Here is a 21443-nt window from a genome sequence, read left to right on the forward strand (position 1 = left end):
ATTAAATCCCAATAGTCTAAACCCTAGACGGTAGCCGCCATATCTCGTAACCTAACCCTAATGGGCCTAATATCCTAATACCCTCCCGCAATCGTAAAGGCAGTACGTAGTACGAACTTTACGATTGGAGAAATACAAGAAAAAACATATGAAAAAATCATTCCTCGTCAACTTCTCCATCTTCATTTTCCATCTTTCATTTCCGCAAGGTTGACAAGATAAACGAGTATAAACTCGTCAGAAAATATCTTCGAACAAGAACGTTAAGCTTTTCGAACTTGTCGAATATCAAATAATTTGTTAGGAACTCTAATCGGACCTAAACAAATTTCATCAAGACGGAAAATTATCCGTTAATTTAGAATTTGGAGAACGTTAATTTTTTCGAACTCCAAACAAATTTTGTACCACCTTACACAAAATTGAAGATTTCAAATTTAGAAGTAGAAGAATTAGGATAATTTATTATTTTGAAATTTTCATTTGTTTGCGGCTAGAAGGACATTTTTTATTTGGTTGAAAATTGGGAAAATCAATTGTAACAAAAAAGAGTCAAACATAACCCCTTCAATATATGGCTTACGGCTTGCATCCATGATGAAAAGAATAGAAGATTAGAAGTAATTATACTAATCATCATTAGTGAATGTTTAAGCCCTCAAACACACATTTGATATTGGAGTATGCCAAAGATCTCTCTACCGGCGGCTTTTGTAAGGATTTTTTTTTTTTTTTTTTTTTAATTTGTGTAAACAACGAAAATTCCGCCGGTGAGCGTTATAAGTTTTCGCCCACCGGCAAGACGGCAGAATCAAATTTTAGAGTCCTCAAGAACGAGGCTCTGATACCATGTTAAGATTATGAGGAGAGAGATGAATGCATAAGAAGTGATTTGTATTATTCAATTGATGACTAATAGAATACAGATATATATATTAAATCCCAATAGTCTAAACCCTAGACGGTAGCCGCCATATCTCGTAACCTAACCCTAATAGGCCTAATATCCTAATAATAGTGATAGGGCGTCACCGGGTGACGCCCAAATTGGATGACACCCTCTCACAACCCTCTTTAATTGAAGGGGTCCTCACCCACTCCATGTGAGAGAGTGGCGCCCAAATTGGGTGTCACCGGGTGACGCCCTTTCATTTTCCTAAGAGGATTATACACAGTTTGCAACGGCGGACACCCTAATTTACTTGTTTATTAATTATTGCATAGAATTCCAACTACATATTTTATTTATTTAAATCAAATTCATAAAATAATAAAAAGCTTTGGAAAAGAAAATAATGTGTTACGAAACGAACCATATTTAATCTTGTTATAACCATTTGTAATTTTGAAAATGTAAAATAATTTGTGAAATTGAAAGACAAATAGAAATACTTCGTATGTTATAATCACGTATAGTCTTTTTCGTTCTAATTTTGTTCTCGTTGATAGACATCGAGACCACGCCAATACCTCATCCTGACGTACATGAAATTGGAACCGGACCAACTTACAAGTGTTACAACCCAACATGAGTCGTATGTAGACGTGTTAGTCTAGTGGTTACGAACTTCCGGTCCACGATCAAACTCCCACCCTTAATTACTCACTACCCGTATGATATTTACGAAGTCTGATAAATTCCATAAATGCCAATTTTCGAAATTTGGTTGAAATCATGCAGAGTTCTCTGAATGCCAATTACTTGCCTTTGCCGTATTTGTTACACTTTGACTGTACCAACATATAAAAACAACTGTTTTTTTTTTGTTTTTTACCTGTACCCGTAAAATTGAATAAAAAAACATGATTTTAATGTAATTTGTTGCTGTATATGAGTAAAAAGTGAAAAAAAATAGAGATTAATTTATGATGTTTAAGAGAAAATTTGTAGACTTTGGTGATGGGCAAAATGAAAATAATCACAATGATTCTGGAATACTTTTGAGAGGTATGTATAACATTTTTTCTTTGCAATTTTTTGTAATTTATTTGATTTAATTTGTGGGTTTTATTAGGGTTTAATGTTAGTATAATCCCATTAATTTGTTGCAATTTTCATCTTGGATCATTCGGAAACGGTCTCTTACTTCACAATTTGTGGGAGCCATTGTGGCACTAGGGTAATGTTGTTGTTTGTGAAAAAGATATGTTGTTGGGTCAAGTGTTGAGTAATTAGCCTTGTTTAAAGGACTGAACACTGTAGTTTGAAGCTATCATGGTGTAAAGTTTGCATCTTTTTGTGTTTTAGGTCATGGGTTTTGTCTAATTTGGTTGTTTAGGGTAGTTTTTTGAAATATAGTTGACTGATTTTGGTCTGAAATGAAGAGGTGAGTGTCAATTCCGGGTTCGGGTGTGAGTGTCGGATATGGGTACTTTAGGAAGAATGAAGTGTTTGGGGAACAAAGGTCTTGCAAATTTGCAATGTGGTGTTGTTTTCCTTGTGGAAAATGTAATGAACCCTCTAAACTTCTTGGTGTAAGACTGTAAGTCTGTAAGGTTATTTTTGAGAATATTTGCGGAGAGGTGAGTGTCTGTTCCGTGTTTGAGTGTGAGTGTCGGACATGGGTACTTCAGGAAGAATGAAGTGTTTGGGGAACAAAGGTCTTGCAAATTTGCAATGTGGTGTTGCTTTCCTTGTGGAAAATATAATGAACCCTCTAAACTTCTTGGTGTAAGACTGTAAGTCTGTAAGGTTATTTTAGGCTTGAATAGTTGTGGAGAAGTGAGTGTCCATGCCGTGTTTGAGTGTGAGTGTCGGATATGGGTACATGAGGAAGAATGAAGTGTTTGGGGAACAAAGGTATTGCAAATTTGCAATGTGGTGTTATTTTCCTTGTGGAAAATGTAATGAACCCTCGAAACTTGTTTGGTGGAAGTCTGTAAGGTTATTTTAGAGAATAGTTGCGGAGAGGTGAGTGTCTGTTCCGTGTTTGAGTGTGAGTGTCGGATATGGGTACACGAGGAAGAATGAAGTGGTTGGGGAACAAAGGTATTGCGAATGTAATGAACTCTCTGAATATCATGGTGTAAGTCTGTAAGGTTTTTGTCGGTTTGAATAGTTGTTAAAAGTTTGCATTTTTCGTTGGTCTGGTGTGCTTAACTGTTCACAGAGTTCAACATTGAAGCTAGTAGTAGTAATCAATGTGAAAGTAAATTTTTTTTCCCTCTGAATATGTATGTTGCATTGCCTAACAGAAATTTACCATGTTTATGTAGTCGCGCTTATTAGAAATGTGCATCCTCAGGAAGACGCTTAGTGGTATAATCCTAATATGGCGCAAGTGGCCAAGTAAACACTGTTGTAGTTACTGCATTATTTGCATCGCTGTTGATATTGATATTGGGTTTCAGCAGAAGGATTATAGAGCTGTCATGGTCTAAGCATACAGTTAAATGTTACGGAGTACTTCGTTTTTGTTAATTGGTAAAGTCCACATCTTTCTGGGATAAAAACTGTCCCAGTGATCAGCAAATTCAACATAGAATCTTTGATTGATAATCAATCTGTAGAATACTGGGTGTTCTGTACATGTAGGTTTGTTGCATTGTCAAACAAAAGTTTATATTTTGTTTTTGAGTTCTTAAAGATGGGTTATTGCGCATCTACGCATATGCAGAGTGTGGGTTATTTAAGAGACAATTTTGGGACATGTATGGGTAAAAAAAAAAAAGTAATTGGAGTGTTCTAAGTGCATTGAACTCATCATTCACATTCAGTCAAATGTTTATTTTTTACACTCCACGATATATAAAAAGTGCAAAACGTTCAGTGAGCAATCTACTTGGAAGCCTTCTGCTATGACCATGGTATTATTAATTCTCAGTTTCAATCTCGAACATGGAATAGGTCATGGAGTTCTGATCTTGGTCACTGTGCTGATACTGTCTCCAAATGCAATACCGATAACCATCAATAACTTTGTAATTCGGTTGCGTTGTAATACTGTATGCCACATTTAATTCTATGAATATGACTATAGACTATTAATCAGAGTTCTGGCTATGAAAATGCTGGGATTTGCCTCTGGTATTAATTGGGTTATTATTACTGTCAGAACTTCATGACGGAGAGTTTGCAAAACATCGGTCCTGTTGGCGGCATGTAGCTGCATATAGGCAAGGTTGCAGGGGTAAAATGTCTGAAATGGAAATGAAACTGATAAAATGGAGATTTGGACCATGTTTTTCAAATAGAGTTTGTCGCAAGCGTTCAGAGCGGAGAAGTAAACAGCCTGCACTGCCACGCTTGAAGATGAGTGATGCTATATTTAACGACCACTTGGAGTAAGTTTTTAGCCTTTAGATTCACGTGAATACCCTGTAGTCTTGTTTAGCCGATTTTACATCTCAGTTCACTCCCGCGGGACTCGTAGGAATCTATGGAGGAGCTTACCCGAGGATAAGAAAGCTACCATTACTCATGTTGAGAGTTGGTGTTTCTATCTTTACCTGATGAAAAGACCTAAAGCTATGGAACTAATCAAACGCAAGGACATCTTCTCGAAGAAATACTCTTATGTTTTTGTTCCTATAGTGTGCTGGTATGTTTTTGTTTTTCACTTTTCCTTTTCTATATTTTCGCATTTTGAGGTTTGCGTTCACCCATGGACGGTTCTAAAGGATGATTCATGTCAGCCGACCCCAAGTCATTTTGGATTAAGGCTCTGATGTTGTTGTTGTAGTGTGCTGGTATGCGTTGGCCTTTACCTTATTTAACTAACTCTTCTTACAAAGTTTACTTGATTGAAAGAATCCGACACATTTGCTAGTCCTAAGTGTCAAACTCGCTGTTATTTGTAAAAGTTACTGTTTTTGGCTTAATATAAAATTCTGAAAGTTCTTACCCATGCCAGAATGTTGTACATGGGTACATGAGATTGTCTGAAGAGTCGGAGTAACATATTCACATAGATACTACCTTGTTTAATCAACTTTCTATAATCCTTCATTGCTGTAGGGATCATTGGAGACTAATAATTTTCTGTCATTTCGGTGAGGATGCTTACTCAAAAACCAGAACACGATGCATCTTGTTGCTTGATTCTTCTGAGTCATGTGCCGAGGTTATAGGCCCCGAAGTGAGAAAGTATATTATCCAACCTTCTCAAGTCTTTAACAAAATTTGTCTACTTTTTTGCCCTCTTTTTTTTTTTTTTTTGTTTTTTTTTAAGACGTTGGAGTAAAACAAATCGTAAAATTATATTGGCTGCTAGGTTTGTCTTCGACATCTTCAAGGCAGAGAGCAGGCCTGAGAGCAAGGAGACCATCTATCGAATTCCTCTTATCGTGCCTAAGGTAAGTCATCTTGGCTCCTGCCTATTAGTAGGGCGTATACGTATTCAACCATTCTAAATTGAAATAATTCTCAACCAAAGGCATATAAAACCCTTATATTATACTCCGTATGTTTGAAGAATGATTTTCAATAATTTCGGGTTGCACCTTGATATACTTATGACTTATGAGCTCTGTACCTAATCTTGCAAATTGAAGTGCTACTTCATATATGCGATAATTGTGGTGCTTGCACAACTTTCAGCATACGTAAAAACTTATCAATAGGATGAGCTCAAGTTTCATGCTTTTCGGTTTCTGCTCGTCTTTTTGACAGATTGATATTTGCATCTTAGATTGTTACATGTTTTGCGTATTAGACGCATATGGGTTTACTCGCACACGTTTTTATCATATATGGACTAGTTCTGTTATCTGTTCATTGTTTTTCTTCGATCCACAGTGAAACGTTAGCTCCAAAAGCTTCTTACTTGTAGAACACCCCCCTTGCAGGTACCGCAGCAGACAAATGAAGTTGACTGTGGCCGTTTTGTACTCTACTTCATGAAATTGTTTATCGATGCTGCTCCCAGAAATTTTAGCATGTCAAATGGATATCCTTATTTCGTATGCTCTCTCTTGCGGCCTGATCTTGGTTTTTTCGCATAAATGCAATGTCATGTCCCACTTAGTTCATTTTTAAGGTTTTCCAGACCCTTATGTTTTACTTCGGTTTTCAAAATCGTTTTAATCTTTATTCTCGATTTAAATTCTAAATTTTTATAAAAGAAATCTGGACTTCGATTTTAAAAGTTTACCTTCTTTTGTATTATGTTTCACTTTTTTTTTTTTTTTTTTTTTTTTTTTTTTTTTTTCCGCATTTTGAGGTGTGCCTCACCCATAGACGGTTTTAAAGGATGATTCATGTCAGCCGACCCCAAATTATTTTGGGATTAAGGCTCTGATGTTGTTGTTGTCATGTCCCACATTTCGTATTGTGGTTACATCCTCACGCGCGTGCATGCCTATTTGCTTCATCGTTTAATGTTTTGGTTTAATGCTGCAGCTGAAGCCAGACTGGTTTGATCCGGCGAGCTTTTCAAAGTTCTGTGACAACTTGGAGAGGGACATACCAACACACAAGCAAGGAAACTGTGCTCCAAGAAGGGTTTCTCAGAGGATTAGAAACACAAGGACGTCTTCACGAAGAAAAGTCGAAGTTATTACGGTGGTAGACTGATTATTGATTCGCGGTATAGATTTCATTATCTAGGAAATTAATGTAATCGACAATAGACATGATCCGAATTTCATCTAGGGCTCTTTGTTAATTGAAGGAAACCTTGTTATCGGCTTGTTTATGTACTTAGACGATATCTAACATGTGAAGTTCATCGAAATGATATGAAAATACAAGATGACCCGTCAGGTAGACTGATTATTTGATCCGTCATCCGTGATAAAGATTTCATTAGCTAGGAAGTTAATGTAATCGACATGATCGACATTTTCATCTATAGCTGTAGCTAGATTAATTCAAAAAACCTTTTTTATCGGCTTGTTTATATGTATTGGGAAGATATCGAACATATTTCACTGCAAGGTGAAGTTCGTCAAAATGTTATGGGAAATACAATTTTTTGTTTTAAGACGACAATTCCGTCCGTCTTAAACTTAAAACAGGTATAATAGATGAGGACGGAAATTCAAAAAATTCAAAAAGTAAGTAAAAAGTATGAACCGCGTCAGGTAGGGGTCGAACCTACGACCTTCTGCTTAGGAAACAGACGCTCTATCCACTGAGCTACAGACGCTTGTTGTTCTTAATCGTAGCATATATTTATAAATAGAATAACAACTTACCCATGTTATTAAATCTCTATTGCATTTTGTGTTTTTAATTTTTATCATCTTATTATTTTTTTTTTAAAAAAAAAACCAGTTGGAAGACGATGTTCTAACTGTACAGAGAATTTTTTAGCACTATTGCAACTTGCTCAATTTTGCTTGAAAGGTAATCATAATAATGCGACAGATTATACGTAAGGTTTTTTGTATTATTGCAACTTGTTCAAGTTTATGAGTAGTAGATTATACAATTATTTGCATTTTTACAACATGCTCACATTTTTTTTGTGAGGGTATTTAACCATAATAATGCATATAGGATATAGCAACATTTTTTTTGTATTATTGCAACTTGTTCAAATTTTTCAGGGTATAGCGAAAAGCCGATAATAATACGACATATTGTGTACACACGTTAAAGCGATTTTGCCACATTGTCAGGTTTTTCAGAACCTATACTAAACGACGAAACATTTATATTATCGAGTAATTATAAAAATCTAGTACTATCATGAACAAAGAAAGTAATAATAATAAAATATCGAGAGCACAATTAAGTCGAGAACAAATCGCAAGCCTAGCGATTTTTTTAAGGAAGAATATTTCCAACCTTTTCTTTTAAGGAAAAATATATGCAACATCTTTTTCCCATTTTTTTCTTGTTAGTGTTCTTGTCATGACGTTTCAAATGATGAGACGATCTCAAATCATTTTGATACTAAACCGTTTACCGTTATTACTATGAAGTCACAAATATAGAAAAGAAAACCGTCACACTCCAAACCTAAGAATAGTTCACCTCAATCCATCCCTTCAAACCCAAAAATCATCAAAAATATTTTTAAACGGTTGGTCTCTCTTAAAACAGTCTTATATAGATAGATGAACAATAAGAAATTGTCATTCCCTAAATATTTTGTTTATTATCATATTTTTTTTTATTTGACCCGTTTTATTGCTTCGGGTGTATATAAGTCCGAATAAAATGAGAATTTGCGATTTTTAAAACATTTGGTAGTGCTATGTAAGGCTGAAAATTCACTTTAAATTTAAAAATAATAAATAAAAATAATAAGAATAAGAATAATTTTATAAATTAAGGCAGCAAAGAAACAGTAGAGAAAAGAAGAAAGACAGAAAGACAAACCAACACAAAGAGAACAGAAGAGAGGCTTGTTGAGGATGTCTTCATCCTCTCTATCCTTCTTCTTTCTTCTTTGATCTTACTTTTTTCATCTGGGTTTCTTCTAAATTGTGTGTTTTCACTCTCTAATCCTCTCATTTCATCTATTTTTCATCCATTTTTTTGAATTCTGTAATTTTGATTGTTTTAAATTTTGTTTGTTTTGATTGAATCAATGAATTTTAGATTGATTTCTGTTTGATTTGATGTTTTTTGATTGAATTTGGATTAACCCATGTTGTTTTTGATCAGAATTGTAAGTAAAGATGACAACTTTGTATTGATTTGGGTTTTTATTAGGTGGGCAGTAGTTATAGTTGATGATTTGCATAATTCTGATGGATTTAGAGTAAGATTAAGTCTCGTGTAAAACGGTTTTATAATAAAACATTGTAAAACCATATTACATTGAACATTTGAACTTGATGCCCTTATCATGGAAAAGCAGTGGTTGGTAGAAGTTATTAATATCAATGATGACCCAATAACACTTGGGTAAAACGGTTTTATACAAGAATTATTGATTTTGGTTTTTAATGTAAATGGATGTTAGTTAAAAGCATTGATTACTGAAATTTTGTTGCTTTATGTAGTTTTGATGATAGTTGATAATTTGCATAATTCTGATGGATTTGGAGTAATAATGTTGGGTTTTAATGTAAATTTTGTTGCTTTATGTAGTTTTGATGATGGAAATGAATGCGAGTAAATGTATATGTTGGTTTATGATGTTTGTTGAATTTGAATTGCAGAAGTTAAAAGAAAAAGTAAAAGAAAAGGTAAAAAATGGAAAGAGATCTCGGTAAGCTTTTTATCGGCGGGATCTCATGGGATACTGATGAAAATAGGCTTAGGGAGTATTTTGGACATTATGGTGAAATATTGGAGGCTGTGATTATGAGAGATCGTATTACTGGTCGTGCTCGTGGCTTTGGTTTCATTGTTTTTGCTGATGCTGTTGTTGCTGAGAGAGTTGTTATGGAGAAGCATATTATTGATGGCCGAACTGTGAGTAACTTTGATTCTGATTGTTAATATTCTGAATTTCTGCATATATAGTGTACATTCAGCTTATTCATCAGTTTTTAGGTTATTTTATTTAGTATTGTGCAATTAGAAGTAGACTGGTACTCTATGTTAGTTTGGCACTTCATATTACGTGTCCGACACTCAATCATCCATGCCCGATGCTTCTATCCGTGTCTGAGTAACATAGCTGTTGTAAGGGTGGAGTCTTTTACGGATTGTAGCTCATGTGTACATTTTATTTCTTCCCTGAGATTGATACGCTTTAAATATGCTCCCTTGTTTAATTTCGGCTCTTTGCTCTGAAAATGTACTTCACCTTGACCTAATGATTGGCTTTTGTCGGTCTAGTTGTAAGGGTGGAGTCTTTTATGGATTGTAGCTCATGTGTACCTTTATTCTTCCCTGAGATTGATACGCTTTAAATATGCTCCCTTGTTTAATTTCGGCTCTTTGCTCTAGAAATGTACTTCACTTTGACCTAATGATTGACTTTTGTCGGTCTAGGTTGAAGCAAAGAAAGCTGTCCCAAGGGACGATTATCAGATTCTCAATAAAAACAGCAATAGCATTCAAGGATCTCCTGGCCTTGGACGCACGAAAAAAATTTTTGTGGGAGGGTTGGCGTCAACAGTAACAGAAACTGACTTCAAAAACTACTTTGACGAGTTTGGTAACATTATTGACGTTGTTGTGATGTATGATCACACCACGCAAAGGCCAAGAGGGTTTGGGTTCATTACTTATGATTCGGAAGATGCAGTGGATAGAGTATTGCATAAAACGTTTCACGAACTTAATGGAAAAATGGTTGAAGTTAAGCGTGCTGTCCCAAAAGAGTTGTCACCAAGCCCAAACCGCAGCCCTCTAGTAGCATATAATTACGGCATGGGTAGGGCTATCAACCCTATTAGTAATCATGCTCAGCGCTACAACCCTAGCAGTATTGGAGGATATAGTAGATTCAATCCACTTGTTACTGGTCAAAATGGACTTCCCCCGCTTGGCAATTTTGGATACGGAATGGGTATGGGTATGGGTATCGGTTTGGACCAAGGAACAAATGCTGGGTATAATGCAAATTCCAATTTAACAGACAATCATAACTATGGTCGGATTTTGGGACCTTATTTTAATGGCAACTCGAATAGGTATAGCACTCCTATTGGTTATAATGGCGGTAGTGCAAGAGGCGAGTCTCTCGGTAGCTTGGGATCACGGAATCTTTGGGGAAATGATTCTTTTGGTAATCCGACTGATCCCATCATCCCAGCCAATTTCTTGAATTCTAGTAATGGAAACTTTGGAGTTTCACACGGAAATGGAGAATCAAACTGGGGTTTAGATCAAACTGGTGGTAATGATTCTGGATATAGTATGGGGAATCTCGGGAATGGCTTTCTCGATAACGGTTATGGTTTGGGGAGTGGGAACTATGGGAGATCTCATGTTATGGAGCAGTCTCATGCTTCATCGTATGGAGACCTACATCGTAGTGCGTCAGCCTATGGTGACAATACGTGGAGTTCTGGTTCTCCTGATTTGGATGTCTCTACTCCATTTGGTTTTGGTATCAGTACTACCAGCGAAAATGTTTCTTCTAATACCTCTGGAGATTTTATCGGAAGATATAGTGCGATAAATAGACAAGCAAATAGAGGTATCTCCTTAGCTGTCCTATCATTCGTCTTTAGTTTTTACTCTATCAGACTTATGTCTCAATTCTCATGCATCCTGCTTTTTTCCTTTTAGGGAAGACATTAATATCTATCTGCCGATTTTTAGTAAGGTGTCATAATTACAACGAAGGTGGAACATAAATCGAATTCCTGTGTAGGGTTTATGTTGCTTGCAGTTCAATGTTTTGCGTATTATATCTTTTGTATTTGGAAGTTCTTTATACTCGTCCATTTCACTTTTACAGTAAATTTAAGCTACCCTATTGCTAAATTTTTTGAAGCCAATATGACCTAGAACTTAGATGAGACGGTTAAAATTTTTGTGAATGCTTTGGAGTTGCATTTGACTTATGAAGTACTATGCTGCTAGTAGTCTTTAACGGTGGCTAGGTTTAGTTGCTCTTCTTTCTTCATGAAGCATTACACGCAAGGATTTTAATTTGGCTTGTATGGGGGAAAATGAATCGCTCCATCTCGTTACAACCAAATTCACTAACCAAACTAAGAGAATCATCCCCCTTCCTTTCACTCCCTTCCCTTTACCTCCAAATTATTCCATCCATATAAGGGATTCGAGTCAATGTGATCATGACAAGCAGGATTTTTCCTTACAGTAGCTGTGATTGCGTTCAATGCTATTTGTTACCTTCCCGTGATAGAGGACACAAGGTCGAAATCATTTCTCAGATATGAAACTCTTGCAAAATTTACAAGAGAAATTAAGTTATTAAACCTCCCGTTCTCAAAAGATGGCGCTGTTTCTTTTCTGCAAAATCTTCCATGCGTTTCTAGATTAGGGCTTTTACAATTAAATTTATGATTGTTATCCTTTATTGATATTCTCTTTCAACGTAGGGTTGTAGTTGTGCTGTTAGCCATGATAGATACTAGAGGTATCTGGGTCCGCCCTTATTATAGATAGCGCCTTTATAGTATATCACAGATGTCTTTTAGTCGCATCCTTAGTGGTGCCAGCTATTTCTTATTCTTTACCTTTGGAGTGTAAAGGAGTAAACAAAATGACTCACTAAACCGTTTGTTCTGGTTTTCGGTCAACACAATTCTCTACAAAATTTCCATTACGTGCATTTAGAAACAACTTCCGAGTGTGTGCACACATTGAGCCTTTGAAGCACCGGGGTACATTACTCACGTTATCTTACACAAAATGGCTTTGTTCATTCCTTCCGTTATAATATGCATTTTTAAATTGCGAGTTTATATGTTCCCCTGACTGTATTTTTTTTTTTTTCAGGAATTGCTGCATAGGGCCTGTTACTTTAACAGCAGATGCTAATCGTTAAAAATCCCAGTTAATAATATGATATAGTGCCAAGCATTCCGTGAGGGCTATTCAAGACTTGAAGATACTCTTTTTATGACGAGGTTTGAGATTCAAACTTTTTTTCTCTTTTTTTCCGAGGTAGTTTTGTCGTCTTTTGGTTGAGCTGTAAAATCAGATTGCGGGATATACTCAGGACGTTCGTTCAATGGGGGGAACGAGCAATAGAATATCAAAACATTGTTTCTTCTCTTTATCCCCTTTAACATGGTTTAGCAATTATAGCTAGTCGATTTGTACCCCATTACTTTGGTCATCGAATTGTATGCAGTGAGGTTTTTGCTTGAATTGTCGGTATTAAACAATAGAGGGATATCAATTTCAGCTTCGGGTAAAATAAGTTTTACTTATACATACTCCAGAACAATTAAACTCAGAAGATGTATGTTGATTGTTGTTCCGAAATTTGTAGTTCATATATGAAATAAATGTTTGAACTTTGGATCATTTTGTTACTTTTTGAAGCATATTTTCTTTACGTTTCATTTCGCTTTTCTGATCACTGTATTTGGTGTATTTCCCTTTTTCGGATAAAGCATTTGGGAGGGAAATAAAGGGCAGCTCGGTGCACGATGGCGTCCCCGCTAGGCGGGGTCCGGGGAAGGGTCCCACCACAAGGGTGTAACTGGGGCAAGCCTTCCCTTGCCATTTTGGCAAGAGGCCGCTCCAAGGACTTGGAACCCGTGACCTCACGGTCACAAAGCATTTGGGAGGGAAATGCAGGGAAGAAAATAGAGGGATATATACATAGATGTAGATTTCCAATTTATTTCGTGTCATATGACGCGTAACAAAACCCTTTGGATTTGCTCGGGTAAAAAGGGCGTGCGTGTATTAAACGTTTACGTGTAACATTCGTTTCTGAGATAATACCACATGGCAAAACCGGTGGGGGCATGGACGGAACTTATATTCTCGTGGAAAAAATATCACCATTAACTTTTCGGACAAATGGGTATGGGACATGGGTTATGAAAGCATCACCGGCTTTTTGCACAAGTATGGGTATGAAAAATCATTGGCCTTTTGTGCTTCTAAAAGACTAAAACTGGAGAAAGGTACTAAGATTTCTGAGTGGTCATTGTTTCAGCCTTATCCCTAAGCTTCATACCCACCAAAAATTATCTGGATGAGGTTTATGTGGTCCTTTTGATGTTGGACAAGAAAATAACCGTTTTCCGAGTTCTTGTCTTTCTTTTAGCTTTAACCGGGTAGGAGAAGATTCTCCGTCTATTTAGTGTCTCGTCTCATGCTCCGCTGTTTCCTTCTTCTGAGACTCATCACCTCTGGAATAAGCAGTAAGGATTGTATAGATGATGGTGTGCCATAAGAAGAAAGGGTTGCTACACTAGACGATAAGTCTCGTTAGTGGCGGTGCTCTGCGTATCACCGAGCCACTATTTATATTTATTAAATGAGGAATACGATATTAAATGTGGTTTACTTGGTTACCAGTGTTACCACCTTTTATCTGGGTAGTAACGTAAAATAGCAGCGGCTTTTCAATCAAGATTAAATTTACTAAATTCTTAAAAACCATTACGCGGCCAGAGGGGCCACCCCTCTGCTCAAAGACCAATGGCATCTGAAAGGACTGTGGCCCCGTGATTTTAAACTACTACGGGTCTCTAGGGGTCATGCGCCTTATTAAAGACCAGTGGCACCCGGAAGGACTTTACCCTTAACGCGGATGGGTTCATATACGGGCTGATACATTTATGTAGGTTTAGCACCTGATGTTTATGTGAGGCTGGTTACAAATTTACGACAGTTTAAAAAAGGCGGCATAAGAGATTTTCAGGAGTTGAAGGTTCACACATATATCTACAGATGTTGACAGTATTTGGTTGATGCTCGGCACATCCGATCCAATAGTTTCAGCTTGCATAGCCAGAGAAACATGCATGCTGTATGTGGAAGTGGATACTAGTTGCAGGATGTTTTTGCATGAAGGCTGAAACAAAACTCTTGATATGACCGGATTGAGATTAAAGTCACTGTAGTCGAGGGAGTTCTGATAAGTTTTGGAGCAGAACAGAACTCTCAAGGATTTCAGAGGTTGTACTTGTTTATGTATCAGCAGCACTGATCATGATTCATGACCAGAAGCTCGGATCGTTTGTACCTTGATGGAAACTGGTCGAGTGCTACTCGGTTATAGCATTATCCTAAATAGTCTCATCTTTGGAGGCCGGGAAATGAGGTTAGGCAAGGACGGACTACAGACAGTTGTTGCCTTGTTGAGCTAAAAGCGTAAATGTAGATAAGAAAACACCGTGAATTTCAATTGCTCAAATTTATCTTCTTCAAAGTTGCCTTACATTAGACAAAGTAAAGCTAAAAGCGTAGATAATCCGATGCATCAATCCTTCCCAAGGAGATTACAGTCGGCCTGATCATCCAATCTGTGGCGATTGATTGAGGAAACTTTTTTTACCAGTAGCGGATTCTGGAGCGTAATGTTACAGGAACCAAGTTCAGAAATCTACGCTTCGAATCATTCACTACTTTAAACATATTCGTACTGAAACTAAAAAGCGGTTTTACACAAGCCTAACTATACTGATGGGGCATATTCTGCACCCGCTGACCGAGTCAACATATTGACAAAGGTCAAAGCTAAAAGACAACAAGTCAAAGGAAAAACGGCCTAACCGACAAAGCCTCGGCTTTGTCACTGGGTCTCGGCTCGGAACTAGCCTACCGAGAGACATATCCGTGTACTCACATTCAAATCCCCTCGGATGGAGTCAACCAGCTCGCCGCCCGCCATGGGTCCCTCGGCCGAGGGTAAGACAGTCTTTCCACCTGCTATGACCACTTGGCCACTACGTGACAAAAGGTGAAAGTCTATAAATACTCCACATCTCTCATTGAGAAAAAGATCAGAAAATCACAATACTAATCCAATAATCTGGTATAAACTACCTTATCTCTCTACAATATACTTTGCCAAGTTAACATACAACTTATCTCTCTAAGTTTACTGACTTGAGTGTCGGAGTGAGTACGCTTAACCCCAAGCCGAGTCCTCAGTTTGTTAATCTTTACAGGAAAGAGTGAAAGGAAGAGACGAGCAACGACATCATTCTACAAGCTCACGTGGTCACAATCCTACTCCGAAATTACACCCGGAACATATACGAAGACCCGCTGGACGAAAACGCTACTAAACTGTACGAGAGAATGAGCCAAATTGTTAAATCATGGGTTTGAGATCCTTCTTTCAATTCGAGATTTCAAGAAACCTTTTTTGTTACACTTTCGAAGTAATGTACTCCATCCTTCATCATGGGTTTGTAACCCGTAAGACGGAGATATCTATTTTACAACTAAAATGGGTTGAGTACTACCATTTTAAGTAGATAGGACAAAAAAATTATTCCCTAGCTTAGCTGTTTCTATCCTCATCTATCTATATGAGTAATATTTTACCATTTTTTAATTATAAAAATTATGAATATCTCCATCTTAATCATGAATTGTGGTTTTTTTTTTAATATATTTGTCAGAAAAATGCATAATGATTAGAGTAGAAATTGCGGTCCATTATGAAACAGTCCAGAATGTAAGGCTGCATTAAAGCAACAAATATAATCATGATAGTGAAAAAATAGATAAAGAAAAGTGGTACTTGATCCGTCACAAGCTTATGACGGATATACCCGTCATAAGAGAGACTTGTAACTAACTAGTTTTACTCCCGTGCAAAAAAATGCACGGGTCGGTTTTAAACTACCATATACTAACCTTGTATGAATACAAAAAGAGATAATATGATTTTATCGGCAATTAAATAAAAAAAATATGAATTGAAATTAAGTTAGAGAATTGACATTGAATTAAATTGAAATGTGGTAATAATGAATTAAATAAATTACCTAAACACTTGTAGAGAATTTGTTGAAAATTGTAATTAATTGTTGTTAGGATCATGGCTCATGGGTAGGCCCCACATTATAAAATTACTTTTTTACCTCTAAAATCAGCAGCCAATCACAAATCTCCAGAAAACTTGGCTTTTATACTATATGTAGATATGTAGATTAGCTCTAAGCCTCTAAATATGTAATCAAGTTGATAACACTTTTAGGAAAGACAAGTCACAACAAGGAAAAAAAAAAGGCACAACAAAGTGCTTTACTTTTACTTTCTTTAGACTTTCATGTATAATTAGCATTAAAAAATCGGATTTTTAGACATGTATTCTAAGCGCATATATTTAAAAGCAAATATGAAAATATTCTCGTGAATTTCTTATGTGCGATATTAAAAGATGAAAATAATATCACCATTTTTGACGAACTAGTCATGACTCATGAGAAATCCTCTGGTTAAAAAATCCGTAAGATTCAACAAAAATAATCATCTGGGAATTAAGTAGTGATTTATCGTACGTCAATATCCGTCTTAAGATGAAAATAAGTCAAATATGCGCTCATTTGCATAACCTTTTGTTAGTCATACAAGCATTTTCTTTTTGTCTTATTTATCATATTTGATCCGTTTTAAATTTAAGACGGATATTGCCGTAATAAAGAAGAATTTATAGGACCATGTTGTATGAATTTATGGGGAGACAGACTAACATGATAGCACGAATGAGCTTAGATCTAATAATAATAACTGCAAAAACTGAAATCTATAATGAAAGCAACATAATGTCAGAATTATTCTTTCCTTTTGGTCCATAGATGACTTATTGGGTAAAGGGTGTCATAAAAGTAGTCTATGCAGATTCTAGACGGATATATCTGTCTTAAGCATCCTCCTTTTGTTTTTATCATACTTGATCTGTCTTAAGGCTTAAGACGGGTCAAATGGTAGATTTAATACCGACAAGGTATGAATACGAGTTATTAAGAACTCGTGACTTTAACCGCTAAACTACCTGACATTCCGACCTAGCTCATAAACGATTAGTAAAACCCGCTTTTTTTCTTTTACGGAGTACCTTAATAGATGTTCGTCTTATTGATCGCTAAGGGTCGATGAAGGCAAATTAACCATTTTGGTCGGATGTGATCCGGACCATGGTTTTAAATCTCGGTATTGGTCATAGTCGCGGTAGCGGTATAACCCCTTAATCGGCCGTCGCGGACTGATCGCGGTTAATCTCGGTGATATCACGGGCGATATCTCGTATCGGTAGAGTGAAAATCCGATACAACTCTGCCGAGATTTTGAACCTTGGTCCGGACCTACCTAAAATAGTCTAATAGGTTCGAAATGTGGTGTTCGTGTCAATCAAAGCTACCCTATTATTGCAGTCGTAAGCCTGGATCGAGGCCTGCAGACGTTTGTTTTACAAATTCGAACACATTAGAATAAACTTGTTCATATAGTTCAGACGGAAAATGCTACAGAACGAAGATTGCAGATTTGCAGCTACGATTTAACAAACAAAGGTACTACGCGAACAAACTATTAGTACAACCAACATACATCAGTTAACTAAAAATATCTAAGTCACCTGTTAGGCTTTCCGCCACGACTGGCTGATCATATAATCTCAGAAGAAAGCCCGGCTACCATAGAAGACTCGAGAGCTGGTACTCTTTGGGGTCTCAGATGTCTGATCAGAACTTGAATTCCCCGACTTGGTTGGTTCAGAGGACAAATCCATTGGAAGCTTCATTTTAGCTAAAGACTCGGTAAACTGTTGCATGCTTTTCATGTACATGTCCACAATGTCCTGTTGCACCATCTGTTCCTCAGGCTCGAGATTCACAGTGACAAGCGGTGTTATGCCAGTGGACGACTCACCCTCTCCTTCTCCCGAGTCTTTCTTCTTATCTTTCAGAGGGGAAAGATGCTCCTCAATTGGGGGTTTAGAAGTGACTTGAGTCTCGGAAGATTGGGAGTCGTAAGTCGAGACACTACTAGGAGGAGAATGAGCTTGTGAGATTGGCTTGGATTCCTCACTGTTTGCTGAGAAGCTTTCCACGACACGAACACCCTGTTCATGACTCTCGGTATCTGAGGAAACCAAACTCTCGGTCGTCTGAGAATCCAGGCTGCATTCCATTCCAAAGTACTCGGAAATCATCATTTGGTTTTCATTCACAATTTTTGGGTCAGGGAACTCGATTTTGTCAAAGTCGTTTGGAACCGACTCTACCATATTGTCAGAATTAGAGGAGATTGCCGGGATCGCCATGACATCAGGAGACGACCCAGAGTATGAAATAGACAACCGGACAAACCCAGATGGAGAATGGAAGAGATCAGTCGAAGAAAGCGAGAATTCCTTCTCTACCCTTCCGTTATTGAAAACGATTTCTGAAAGTGGCACCAGAGCGAACCCAAGTAGTTGGTCTTCAAGGTAATTTTTAACACGGCTAAGCATCCAAATCTCACATTTTAAGGAACCCTCTACGTTCCTAACGTTGAGCTGCACTTTATCATTGAAAACCGGGTTTTGCCCACCGCCATTGATGGTCTGAGTAGATACGGCATTTTCAGGATCATTAGTCAGGCAAAGCTTGGCATAAACATCTTGCTTATGGTAAATACAGATGTTCTGAATGTCCCGTGCATGATGTACGTACACATCTAGGACACCAGTGATGTCTTCTGGTTTATGCCCGTTCATTCCCGGCTTGTTAGTTCCGTTGGTGATGTTATCAGAGGCCCGGACAAAAACATCGGCCCTGTTCTGTTTCTCAGGCTCAGTACCACTAACGCTGAGGTTCTTGAATGGTGAAACGACAGATTGTGGGGAATCCATTATACAAGTACGAATTACACCTGAAACAAATACGGAAGCTAAAACAATCTCATACGCAGTAAAATAATACTCGCAAAGCAAGTTCCAACAATTAGACGAGTTCTATCAAAAAAAAAAACTACATTGGAGTAACAACAACAACATCAGAGCCTTAATCTCAAAATGATTTAGGGTCGGCTGACATGAATCATCCTTTAGAACCGTCCATGGGTGAACGCACACCTCAGTTGGCTACATTGGAGTGATTGGACAAATTTCCGACAAGGAGTAAGACTCGAATGAAAGATCAAAGCTTTATATCTAAACGAAGTTTACAAATCCCGGACCAAGTTCAGTAGATAAACAAAGGAAACTTAAAGTATAAAGAAAGATGATCAGATCCACAAACGCGAAAATTAAAACCGTATTATGAAATAAAGACAAAAGCAGCAAGCAAGCAGAATTTCACTGATCTTAAAGAAGCTGCATAAAAGTAAAAATATAATTTCAAAAGTTAAAAACTTGAAGATAGAGCAATTATGAGAACAACTTATGCACATGCCAAAACTCTAATTATCACCATGTTACATGATTATCTCGAAATATAAGCGAAATTCACATCCCCATGGACTAACCTTAGCTTAAATACACTAAATCTTGACCGAAAACATTGAACTAAAACTTGAAATTAGGCAAAATCCAAAAGCTTCCGATTTATGATCGAACTTCCAACATGTTATGAGCTCAATAAACCTCAAATTTGCCAAAAATTAATAATAGTCTACTTATCTCGATACCCAAAAGCTTATTAGTCATACTCCCTCCGTCTCAATAATTTGTTTTCACACGCAAGCAAATGATTGGGACGAAGGGAGTAAATAGTCTAGTTATCCCAATACCCAAAAGCTTACACTCCCTCCGTCTTAATCATTTGTTTACACCGACTAAAAACGCAAACAAATGATTGGGACGGAGGGAGTAATATAGTCTAGTTATCTCAATAACCAAAAGCTAACAATCCATTTGTCTCAATCATTTGTTTACACAAAATAAAAATAAATAAAAAGTAAACAAATGATTGTGACGGAGACAGTATTTATTACGGTATATGGTAAGTATCTAATTATAGAAACAGTTAAACATAATCATAAATTCATAATTACAGTTACAAAACACTAACATACCTCAATCAAATAAAGCTCCAATCTTTTTTACTGTATTAAACCAACAAAGAAATGCAGAAACCCTAAACAGCTAGCTTATATAACAAGTGCAAGGAAACGGCGACCATATCCGTCTTAAGTGTAAAACGGATAAAATAAACAACAAAACAAAAAACCCAGAAATTAACAGTTACCAATAAAGCAAAAAAAAAACAGCTTACCAGAAATTACTACTCACTTTCAGAAGCACTAGCAGCAGAATCCAAGTTTTCAACACTCAAAAAAAGCAAAAGTTAATATATAAATATAAATATGTAAATAAATAAAGGAGACCCAGATCCCAAGACAGATTATAAGGGACTAAAAACAGCAAGAAATTCAGCTTGGATGCATTTAATAGTATAATAATAGAAATAATTGGTTAAAATGCAAAAAAAATGGGAGAGAAAAAGACAGAAATTAGAGTGGGATTTGAGGTATAAAAGATGAGAAAGAGGGAAGCATGTTAAAGTTTACAATTTTTATTGGTTCATAAATTCTTATTTCAGACAGCAAGATCCGTCTAAAATAATAAGATGGACCGTTTTCTCTCACAAAATACTCATTTAGGAAGTGAGTAGGAAAACACATGGAGTGTCCCACCACCCATATAATTTCCACTTGTGAAAAATCTTATTGTTTCAGACGAATCTTGCTGTCTGAAGCAAGACGGACTGTTATTGGTTAGCTATGTAGAGTGTATAGACTGACAGGCTGCTGTATTATTGATTAAATTGGTCTACTACAGTCTACAGTGTCCAACCGTCCAAGGTGGGTCGAGACTCGAGAATATACACGTACGAATTAGGGCAGAGTACGGATCGGGTATTTGATCCAAAGTTCTAGTTCGGATCGGATATCCATATTAAAAATCCTGAAGTTAAATATCCAATATCCAAACCAAATGTTTCGGATATCCAATGTTCGGGTATCCAAAACAATCGGATAGGATGCGGATATCCATCGGATATCCATACTTTAGAATTTACTTTAAAATTAAGTTTGAAACACGATTATATTCATAGTCTTACATGATGATTTTCTTTAGTATTCTTATTCCAATGTTCTCGACATAAAATTTAAGTACCACCTAAATATTTCTCTAATATTTTAAATATTAATTAAGTTGTTGCATCAAATAAAATTTTATTTTCTCAAAATTATACTAGAAAACTATAGT

General features: G+C 36.7%; 3 protein-coding genes and 1 non-coding gene across 9 annotated transcripts; 2 read left to right on the forward strand and 2 right to left on the reverse strand.

Annotated features, from left to right (window-relative positions):
- Positions 1 to 1675: 1675 nt before the first annotated feature.
- On the forward strand, positions 1676 to 6722 carry LOC141646789 (uncharacterized). Its single transcript, XM_074454740.1, has 7 exons — positions 1676 to 1948; positions 4056 to 4284; positions 4374 to 4541; positions 4958 to 5086; positions 5214 to 5295; positions 5788 to 5901; positions 6341 to 6722. The coding sequence occupies exons 1-7, from the start codon at positions 1867 to 1869 to the stop codon at positions 6512 to 6514; spliced, it is 978 nt and encodes a 325-aa protein (XP_074310841.1). The 5' UTR covers positions 1676 to 1866; the 3' UTR covers positions 6515 to 6722.
- A 293-nt stretch (positions 6723 to 7015) lies between these two features.
- TRNAR-CCU (transfer RNA arginine (anticodon CCU)) lies at positions 7016 to 7088 on the reverse strand. Its single transcript has one exon. It is a non-coding gene; the product is annotated as a tRNA-Arg (tRNA).
- Positions 7089 to 8173: 1085 nt separating this feature from the next.
- LOC141646792 (heterogeneous nuclear ribonucleoprotein 1-like) lies at positions 8174 to 12799 on the forward strand. The gene is made up of 4 exons (XM_074454749.1): positions 8174 to 8376; positions 9058 to 9313; positions 9839 to 10991; positions 12266 to 12799. The coding sequence occupies exons 2-4, from the start codon at positions 9092 to 9094 to the stop codon at positions 12277 to 12279; spliced, it is 1389 nt and encodes a 462-aa protein (XP_074310850.1). The 5' UTR covers positions 8174 to 8376; positions 9058 to 9091; the 3' UTR covers positions 12280 to 12799.
- Positions 12800 to 17651: 4852 nt separating this feature from the next.
- LOC141646790 (uncharacterized) lies at positions 17652 to 20754 on the reverse strand. 6 transcript variants are annotated; one of them, XM_074454741.1, is made up of 2 exons: positions 20446 to 20754; positions 17652 to 19102 (listed from the first exon to the last, which is right to left on the reverse strand). In XM_074454741.1, exon 2 carries the CDS (start codon positions 19080 to 19082, stop codon positions 17865 to 17867), a length of 1218 nt encoding a protein of 405 aa, XP_074310842.1. In that variant the 5' UTR covers positions 19083 to 19102; positions 20446 to 20754; the 3' UTR covers positions 17652 to 17864. The 6 variants fall into 6 exon arrangements, with proteins under 6 accessions (XP_074310842.1, XP_074310845.1, XP_074310847.1 ...); XM_074454744.1 differs by having other exon boundaries at positions 17652 to 19130; positions 19202 to 20754; XM_074454746.1 differs by having other exon boundaries at positions 20463 to 20678.
- Between the last annotated feature and the right edge of the window lie 689 nt (positions 20755 to 21443).

Source organism: Silene latifolia, chromosome 3 (genome assembly GCF_048544455.1).
Source record: "Silene latifolia isolate original U9 population chromosome 3, ASM4854445v1, whole genome shotgun sequence".
In the NCBI taxonomy this organism is placed as follows: Eukaryota; Viridiplantae; Streptophyta; class Magnoliopsida; order Caryophyllales; family Caryophyllaceae; genus Silene; species Silene latifolia.